At 46.2% G+C, this 10,212-nt stretch overlaps 1 protein-coding gene across 1 annotated transcript; it reads right to left on the bottom strand.

Annotated features, from left to right (window-relative positions):
• Positions 1-678: 678 nt before the first annotated feature.
• On the bottom strand, positions 679-3,171 carry LOC148106781 (histone H2A-Bbd type 2/3-like). Its single transcript, XM_087859628.1, has 2 exons — positions 1,864-3,171; positions 679-1,526 (listed from the first exon to the last, which is right to left on the bottom strand). Exon 2 carries the CDS (start codon positions 1,245-1,247, stop codon positions 906-908), a length of 342 nt encoding a protein of 113 aa, XP_087715754.1. The 5' UTR covers positions 1,248-1,526; positions 1,864-3,171; the 3' UTR covers positions 679-905.
• Positions 3,172-10,212: the final 7,041 nt, after the last annotated feature.

Raw genomic sequence — 10,212 nt, 5'->3', positions numbered from 1 at the left:
AATAAAAGGTTCTGAAGGAAAAGCCTGTCCAGAGGCAAAGTTCATATGCACAAAGCTGAGGCTCGAGGCGTCGCCGGGTGCCAGTCGTCTCTGCAACTCGCGGGTCCTGGGGCGGGGCCTGGCCAGGTGCCCGCTGTTGCCAGGCGACAGCCCGTTTGCCCAGGTCGCTGCTACAGGCGTCTCCTAGCGTCTGTAACCCAACCCGACCGAAACTCAACTCGCGACCCCGCGTGGCTCTAAGGCCAAGCTTGCATGCTTCCTGATTGCCAGCGGCGCCCCCCTCCCCGCCCCCCGCCGCGCCGCCGTCACTCCTCAACCTTCCGGTCAAAGCCCCCGCCCCACTAGACTCCGTGTACCAACGGGTCCGTCCACCCCTCCGTCCCGCACCCGGGTTGCGGTTGTCCGTTCACCCCCATCGCGACGCCGCAGTCACGGTCTTGCGCTCCAGCCCAAGGGAACACCATCCTTCCCGGGCCTGTCCCGGGCTCTGACTTGCTCAGAGCCAACGCGGGGGTCTTCTGTGCCCCAGCCTCACCCCCCAGCCCAGCCAGCCCCTCCCACCCAGGGCCACCCGCTGCAGCGTCCCCGAGAGAAACTGCTCTTCTCGGTCCTCCCGGACTCTGACCGCTCCCCGCACCCCAGGCGGACGCCGCCACCCGCCCCCACCCCCTCCGCCCCTCCAACGAGGGGGGCGTCCCCCAACCACGTCCCACGCGAAGCGACTGCAGCACACACACATGGCGGTTCTTTCTTTTTTATTGTTTTTACACGTGGGTTTCTTGACCGTCAAGGACTCTGCCCAAGGCACCCGCCAGGCCGGGGCCGCCCCAGCTGCGAGCAGGCCTGGCTGGTGCCTGATGGCCGGCCGGCCGAGGCCCGGGCACCCAGGTCACGTCGTCGGGCAGCTAGTCCCAGGGCGGGGCCACCTGGGAGATGGTCGTGGTCCCGAAGAAGCCGCTGAGCAGCGCGTGGTTGTGGACTGCCATGTCCACGAGCTGCGGGGTGATGCGCGTCCCGCCGCTGTTCTGGGCCTCGTTGCCCGCCAGCTCCAGGACTTTGGCCGTCAGGTACTGGATGATGGCTGCTAGGAAGACCGGTGCGGACGAGCCCAGGCGCTGGGCGTAGCGGCCCTCGCGCAGGAGGCGCTCCACGTGGCTCACAGAGAACGACAGCTCGGCTCGGGCAGTGCGGGAGCGGGTCCGCCTCTGGCCACTGGACGACCCTCGACGGCTCCTCTCCCCCGGCATGCTGGGCCTTGGCTGCGCTTTCTCCGACGGGCCTAGCTCGCGGTGCGGTGCGGTGCGGTGAGGTGCGGTGCGGTGCGGTGCGGTGAGGTGCGGTGCGGTGCGGTGAGGTGCGGTGCGCCAGCGGGTCCCAGCTTCTTAAAGCAGCGGGTACTCGGGGCCCCTACGCCATATCCCAGCGACCACGGACCGACCCCCTTCATTGGTCCGGGTGCACACTTCGTGACACGTAGATCCGGTGAGGTCACTGCTTCCCCATTGGCCTCTGCCGGGAGCCTGGGCCTGCAGAGAAATGGCGCTGGCAGGAGCCTGCTCAGCCTGCTCCCTGCAGCCTCTCTTTGAGGGAATGCTCACTTTCCGCCCCACGGGGACATTGTACGGAAGAAAACAACAACAACAGACGTGGAGGATCCCGTGGCACCAAGCAGACACTCGAGGTGTGGGGAGACCATCACAACTACCTAGCTCCAAAACGTGGGCGCCACCCCAAAAAGAAACCCCCGGACCTGACAGGCGGTCACTCCCGACTGCACCCCCCCTCCCCACCTCCCCCGTAGCCCCCAGGCAACCACTGATCTGCTCCCTGTCCAATAGAGGTTTGCCTCTTCTGCAGACTTACCTAGAGATGGGATCATAAGACGAATAGGTAGGTGGCTTTTTGCGTCTGGCTGCTTTCGCTTAGCACCCATGTTTTCTTTAGGGTCCCTCCACGTGGTAGCATGAATCGGCACTTCAGGTCCTTTGATGGCTGAACAGTAGTCCACTGCATGGACACACCACGTGTTGTGTATCCCGTTCACCAGTGGACAGGCGTTTCGGTGATTTCCACCTTGGGGCAGATGGGGAGTGCGCAGCGGTGGATGCTCCCGTGCAGGGTTCTGTTTGAGCACCTGTTCCCAATTCCTTCGGCCATGCACCTAGGACGGGGACTGCGGGGTCGTATGGTAATTCTGTGTTTAACTTACTGCGGAGCTGCCCAACTGATTCCCACAGCAGCTGTACCACTTTCCGATCCCAGCAGCAGTGTGCGACGGTCCCAATTCTTCCACATCCTCGCCCAAACTCGTCATTTTCCACTGGCTTCGTTTTTCTTGGGCCTAGAATAGTCATCCTACTGGGTGTGAAGTGGTATCTCATGGTGACTTTTTGTTTTCTTTTGGGGGAGGGGGGGAGGGGAGGGGCAGACGGAGAGGGGGAGAGAGAGAGAATCTTAAGCAGGCTCCAAGCCCAGCGCACAGCCGGCCCTGGAGCCTGAGGAGGGGCTCGCACTGACAACCCTGAGATCGTGCATATGACCTGAGCCCAGGTCCAGAGTCCAAACGTTCAACCGACTGAGCCACCCAGGCTCCCCTCGCGGTGGTTGTGATTTGCACGTCCCTAATGGCAGCTTTTCATGTGCCTCTTGGCCATTTGTACGTGGGCTTTGGAGGAATGTCTGTCTGCTCAAGTCCTTTCCCCATTTTTCTCTTTTTAACCCCATTGTTTGCCTCTTTGTTGTAGAGTTCTAAGTGTTCTTTATGCGTTCTGAAAAATAAGCCCTTATCACATACATGATTTGCAAATGCTTCTCCCATCCTGGGGGGGGGGGGTTCGCCTTTCACTTTCCAGACAGTTCCTTCCCCTCCCTCCTCCCTCCTCCCTCCTCCCTCCTCCCTCCTCATCCTGGGGGTTTGGGCCTTTCACTTTCTTTTTTTTTTTTAAGATTTTATTTATTTATTCGACAGAGAGAGAGACAGCCAGCGAGAGAGGGAACACAAGCAGGGGGAGTGGGAGAGGAAGAAGCAGGCTCATAGCGGAAGAGCCTGATGTGGGGCTCGATCCCATAACGCCGGGATCACGCCCTGAGCCAAAGGCAGACTCTTAATAGCTGTGCCACCCAGGCGCCCCTGGGCCTTTCACTTTCTAGACAGTCCCTCCGCTTCCTCCTCCTCCTCCTCCTCCTCCTCCTCCTCCTCCTCCTCCTCCTCCTCCTCCTCCTCCTCCCCCCTCCTCCTCCTCATCCTGGAGGTTTGGGCCTTTCACTTTCTAGACAGTCCTTCCCTCTCCTCCTCTTTTTCTGGCTATGCTTTTGCTACCATATTTAAGGAACTGTTGCGTAATAGAGTTTCTAGACAGAGTCCTTCGATGCACAAATGTTTTTCATTTGGATGCGGTGCAACTTTCCCTTTGTTTTTCTTCCTCCTCCTCCTCCTCCTCCTCCTCCTCCTCCTCCTCCTCCTCCTCCTCCTCTTCTTCTTTCTCCTCCCCCTCCTCCTCCTCCTCCTCTTCTTTTGTGGTTCTGCTTTTGCTGCCACACTTAAGGAACCTTTGCATAATCAAAGCCACCAGGATTTACACCTATGTTTTATTCCAAGGGTTTCACAGTTTCCTCGCTTACATTCAGGCTTGTGATCCATTTTTGGTGTTCATTTTCAGACACAGTTTCAAACTGGACTCCGCATTCTTTCTTTTGCCTGTGGATATTCATTTTTCCCAGTACCATTCCTTGAAGAGATTGCTCATTCCTACGTTGAATGACCTGGGCACCCTTGTTCAATATCTACTATTCATACGTCTGTGGGTTTATTTCTAACTCTAAATTCCAAAACAGTGACCCATATTCTACCGTTATGTCAGTATCACACTTTTTAGGATTGCTGTAGCTCTGAAGTAAGTTTTGAAATTGGGAAGTGTGGGTCCTCCCACACTTTGTTCTTTTTCCAGATTGTTTTGGCTATCTGTGTCCCTTGCAGTTCCATATGCATCGAGGATTGGCTTTAACATTTCTGCAAAACGAAGTCACTGAGATTTGGATAGGGGTTGTATTGAATCTCTATATCACCTTGGGGATTAGGGTCATCTTAACAATATTAAATGTTCAATTTACTGAAACAAGGATGACTTTCCACTTATTTGGGTCCTCTTTAATTTCTTTCAGCAATGATTTGTAATTTTTAGTGCACAAGTCTTGCACCCCCTTGGCTAAATTTATTCCTCATTGTTTTATTCTTTTTGATGATATTGTAAAAGGAATTCTTTTTTTTTGGGTAAATTTTTATTTAAATTCCAGTTAGTTAACATTCAGTGTAACATTAGTTTCAGGTATAGAATTTAGTGATTCAACACCTACATACAACATCCAGTGCTCATCAAAAGTGCCCTGCTTAATTCCCATCACCTATTTAACCCATCCCCCCACCAAACTCCCGTCTGGTAACCATCAGTTTGTTCTTTATAGTTAAGAGTCCGTTTCTTGGTTTTCCCTCTCTTTTTTCCACTCTATGTTCATTTGTTTTGCATCTTAAATTCCACATTTGAGTGAAATCATATGGTATTTGTCTTTCTCTGACTTACTTTGCTCAGCATCATACTCTCTTGCTCCATCCCATGTCATTGCAATGGCAAGATTTTATTCTTTTTTATGGCTCAGTAATATTCCATTGTATTTATATGCACCACATTTTCTTTATCCATTCATCAATCCATGGACATTTGGGCACTTTCCATAATTTGGCTATTGTAAATAAAATTGCTGTAAACATTGGGGTGCATGTATTACTTCAAGTTAGTCTTTTTGTATTCTTTGTGTAAATACCTAGTAGTGCAATTGCTGGATCATAGAGTAGTTCTATTTGTAAATTTTGAGGACACTCCATACTGTTTTCCACAGTGGCTGCACCAGTTTGCATTCCCATCAACAATGCAAGAGGTTTCCCCTTTCTCCACATCCTCACCAACATCTGATGTTTCCTGTGTTGTTGATTTTAGCCATTCTGACAGGTGTCACGGGATATCTCATTGTAGTTTTGATTTGTATTTCTCTTATGCTGAGTGATGCTGAGCACCTTTTCATGTGTCTGTTAGCCATCAGGATGTCTTCCTTGGAAAAAATGTCTGTTCATGTCTTCTGTCCATTTCTTAACTGGATTGTTTTTTGGGTGTTGAGTTTGACAAGTTTTTTTTTTATAGATTTGGGATACTAACCCTTTATAGGCTATATCATTTGCAAATATCTCCTCCCATTCTGTAGGTTGCTTCTTAGTTTTGTTAATTGTTTCCTTCACTGTGCAGAAGCTTTTTATTTTGATTAGTCCCAATAATTTATTTTTGCTTTTATTTCCCTTGCCTCAGGAGACATATCTGGGAAAAAGTTACTATGACTGATGTCAGAGAGTTTACTGCTTGTGCTTTCTTCTAGGGTTTTTATGGTTTCAGGTCTCACATTCAGGTCTTTCATCCACTTTGGATTTATTTTCGTGTATGGTGTAAGAAAATGGTCTACTTTCATTCTTCTGCATGTTGTTGCCCAGTTTTCCCAGCACCATTTGTTGAAGAAATTGTCTTTTGCCCATTGGATATTCTTTCCTGCTTTGTCAAAGATTAATTGACCATACAGTTGTGGGTTTATTTCTGGTTTTTCTATTCTGTTCCATTGATCTATGTGTCTATTTTTGTGCCAGCACTACAGCTTTGTAATTTAACTGGTAATCTGGAATTATGACGCCTCCAGCTTCTCTTTTCTTTTAAAAGGTTGTATTGGCTATTCAGGCTCTTTTGTGGTTCCATACAGATTTTAGGACTGTTTGTTCTAGCTCTGTGAAAAATGTCATTGGTATTTTGAAAGGGATTGTGTAGATTGCTTTGGGTAATATGTTTTTTATTTTAAAAATATCTGCTCTTTCAATCCATGAGCATGGAATGTTTTTCCATTTCTTTGTGTCATCTTTAATTTTTTTAATACGTGTTTTATTGTTTTCAGAGTACAGATCTATTACCTCTTTGGTTAGGTTTATTCCTAGGCATCTTACGGTTTTTGGTACAGTTATAAATGGGATTGATTCCTTGATTTCTCTTTCTGCTGCTTCATTATTAGTGCATAAAAATGCAACAGATTTCTGTACGTTGATTTTGTATCCTGTGATTTTACTGAATTCCTCTATCAGTTCCAGCAATTTTTGCATCAAGTATTTCAGGTTTTCTATATAGAGTATCATGTCATCTGAAAAGAGTGTATGTTTGATTTCTTCCTTGCCAATTTGGATGCCTTTTATTTCTTTTTGTTGTCTGATTGCTGTGGCTAGGTCTTTTAGTATTATATTAAATAACAATGGTGAGAGTGGACATCCGTGTCTTGTTCCTGACCATAGAGGAAAAGCTCTCGGCTTTTCCCCATTGATGATGAAATTTTCTGTGGTTGTTTCATATATGGCCTCTATTATGAGTAGGTAGGTTCCTTTTAAACCTACTTAGCTGAGGTTTTTTTTTTTTTTAATCATGAATGGATATTGTACTTTGTCAAATGCTTTTTCTGCATCTATTGAAAGGATCATATGGTTCTTATCTTTTCTTTTATTTATGTGATATATCACATTGATTGGTGGATATTGAACTACTCTTGTAGCCCAGGAATAAACTCCACTTGATTGTGGTGAATGATTCTTTTAATGGATTTAATGGATTCCATTTTTTAAAGTATGTTATTGAGAATTTTTGTATCATGTTCATCTGGGCTATTGACCCATAGCTCTCTTTTTTAGTGGAGTCTTATCTGGTTTTGGTATCAGAGTAATGCTGGCCTCATAGAATGAATCTGGAAATTTCCCTTCCATTTCTGTTTTTTGGAATAGTTGGAGAAGAATAGGTATTAACTCTTCTTTAAGTGTTTGGCAGAATTCCCCTGTGTAGCCATCTGGCCCTGGACTTTTCTTTGTTGGGAGATTTCTTATTAATGATTCAATTTCTTTGCTGGTTATGAGTCTGTTCAAGTTTTTCTATTTCTTCTTGTTTCAGTTTTGCTAGTTAATGTTTCTAGGAATTTATCCATTTCTTCCAAGTTGTCCAATTTGTTAGCATATAATTTTTCACAGTACTCCCTTATAATTGTTTGTATTCTTATGGTGTTGGTTACTCTTTCTCATCTCTCATTTGTGATTTTATTTATTTGGGTCTTTTTTCTTTTTGATAATTCTGGCTAGGGGATTATAAATTTTATTAATTTTTTCAAAGAGCTAGCTCCAGGCTTCAGTGATTTGTTCTATTGCTTTTTTAGTTTCTATATCATTTATTTCTGCTCTAATCTTTATTAGATTAGATTCTTCTACGAAGAACCTTCTGCTGGCTTTAGCCTTGGTTTGTTGCTCTTTTTGTAGCTCCTTTAGGTATATGGTTAGGTTGTTTATCTCAAAATTTTCTTGCTTTTTAAGGTAAGCCTGTATTGCTATATACTTCCCTCCAAGGACCACTTTTGCTGCATCCCAAAGGTTTTGGCTGTTGTGTTTTCATTATCATTTGTTTCCGTGTATTTTTAAATTTCTTCTTTGATTTTCTGGTTGACCTATTCATTTCTTAGTAGCATTTTATTTAATCTGCATGCATTTGTGGTTTTTCCAGATTTTTTCTTGTGGGTGACTTCAAGTTTCATAGTGTTGTGGTCAGAAAATATGCTTGGTATGATCTGTCTTTCTGTATTCATTGAAGGCTGATTTGTGACTCAGTATGTGATCTATTCTGAAGAAAGTCCCATGTGCACTTGAAAAGAATGCATATTCTGCTGCTTTAGGATGGAATGTTCCTCATGATTCATTCCTCCTCTGTTTACCCCCCCTTCGTTCTTCCCTTCCTTCTCCTACTGATCTTCCTATTTCTTATTTCCATAAATGAGTGAAACCATATGATAATTGTCTTAAGGAGGGCACATATTGCATGGTGCACTGGGTGTTATATGCAAATAATGAATCATGGAACATTACATCAAAAACTAAGGATATACTGTATGGTGACTAACATAATAAAAAATTATTATAAAAAAAAGGATGGAATGTTCCTAATATATCTGTTAAGTTCATCTGGTCCAGTGTGTCATTCATAGCTTTTTTTCTTTGTTGATTTTCTGCTTACATATCTGTCCATTGCTGTAAATGGGATGTTAAAGTCCCCTACTATTGTTTTATTATCAATGAGTTCCTTTATGTTTGTTATTGTTTTATATATTTGGGTGCTCTCAAATTGGGTGTATAAATATTTACAATTGTTAGATCTTCTTGTTGGATTATCTCCTTTATTATAATATAGTGCACTTCTTTATCTCTTGTTATAGTCTTTGGTTTTAAAGTACAGTTTGTCTGGTATAAATATTGCTACTCTGGCTTTCTTCTGACATCCATTTGCATGATAAATGTTTCTCCATCCTCTCACTTTCAATCTGCAGATGTCTCTCAGTCTAAAATGAGTCTCTTGCTGGCAGCATATAGATGGGTCTTGGGTTTTTTAAATTCATTCTGACACCCTATGTCTTTTGGTTGGAGCATTTAGTCCATTTACACTTAGAGTAATTTTGATAGATATGTATTTAGTGCCATTTTATTACTTGTTTTGTCATTGTTTCTGGAGATTTTCTCTGATCCTTTCTTGTCTTTGTCACTTTCGGTCTCTCCTTTCCATTCAGAGTCCCCTATATATCTCTTGCAGGGCTGGTTTAGTGGTCACAAACTCCTTTAGTTTTTATCTGGGAAACTCTTAATTTCTCCCTCTATTCTGAGTGATAGCCTTCCAGCAAAAAGCTTCCTTGCTGCAGACTTTTCCTATTCAGCACTATAGTGTCCAGGGCCTGCCACCTCAGGGAATGTCTCTGGTGTGTGCTGCATGCACTCTGCTGTGTTTTGGCTGCTCTATCCTTCAAGCCAGTTGTCTGCAGAGGCCTTCCTTGCCTGCACTGGGCAGTGTTCAGGCCTTGGCCAGAATGTGGTGAGTTTTAACTAGGTGTGCTCTGGTCTGCTTGTTAAATGAGACCTGATACCACTTCCACTAGAACTGAAGCTTTGCAGAACTCTCTGGTCAGGAAACATGGTGTGGGCAGGAGTTTCTGCTGGTCTTTTGGGGAAGGGGCCACCGTGCTGGGACTGAGGCAAACTTGACCAAGAAGGGCAGCAGAGCACAGGGGTGTGGGACCTGGTGTAAGCAGGTTAGGCAGCCAGTGTTGACACTGTGCTATTTACCAAAGGTGGTTCTGTGTTTATGCTGAGGGGTGGGGAGAGGCAATGGCACCAGCCAGCTCCTTTGTACCCAGAGAGGGGTCTCTGTGCCCACTGCTCTCAGGGATGCACTCCAGGAAGAGTGAATAATCTGCTCCCCCACACCCACCACGTGAACCAGGTGTTTTTTAGATTGCTGTTTTCACACCATCTGCCTCTGGGTTGTTTGCCTGCCTTCTCTCCAGAAACATCACTGTGCCCTTTGGGCTCTAGCCTAGCCTAGCCTGATGATTTTAAATCTTCAGGCTTTGGGGACATGGTGTGGGCAGGGGCCTGCACTGGTCTTCTAGGGGAGGATTTCACCATGTTGGGACTGAGGCAGGTTTGACCAAGAAGGACAGTTGTGCCAGAATGCAGGGGTGTGGGACCTGCATCAAGCAGGCTAGGCAACCAGTAGTGGGGCCAAGCTGCCCTCTGCAGGTGGCTCTGTGTTTATGCCGAGGGGTGGGGGAGGGAAATGGCACCAGCTGGCTCCTTTGTCCTCAGAAACGTGTCTCAGTGAATGCTACCTCTCAGGGATCAGGGACACTCTCCAAGAAAAGCAAATAATCCCCCCCTCTCCGTGTGCCCCAGGCATTCCTCAGAATGTTTCCATGCCATCTGCCCCTGGGTTGTTTGCCTGCCTTCTCTCCAGGAGTAGGGCAGTGCCCTCAAGGCTCTATCCCAGACAAGCCCACCAACCTTTAAAACTCCAGTCTTTAAGCCCTACTTGTTGCAACAACTCACAAAAATCAGCCCCTCTACTTCTCCTAGCCAATGGCTTTGGGGGAAGTGTTTTCTTTGTGTGTTCCCGTGTGCTCCTCTCTCTCTTGCCTTTCTCCACAACCACAGCTCCCTTTCCTCTGCAACTCCTGTGATCTATTTCTCCTCCAAACCACATCTCCACACTTTCTACCTTCTTCGATGTAGTATTTTCTCTCCCTTTAATTGTGGAGTTTATTCTCTCAGTCTTCAGGTTA

This window comes from Ursus americanus, chromosome X (assembly GCF_024610735.1).
Source record: "Ursus americanus isolate L20-20 chromosome X, mUrsAme1.1.p, whole genome shotgun sequence".
In the NCBI taxonomy this organism is placed as follows: Eukaryota; Metazoa; Chordata; class Mammalia; order Carnivora; family Ursidae; genus Ursus; species Ursus americanus.
This window is presented reverse-complemented; position numbering and strand designations above follow the sequence as displayed.

Excerpts from the sequence above, each read along its gene's own strand:
- LOC148106781 (XM_087859628.1), bottom strand. The coding sequence starts at position 1,247 with ATGCCGGGGGAGAGGAGCCGTCGAGGGTCGTCCAGTGGCCAGAGGCGG.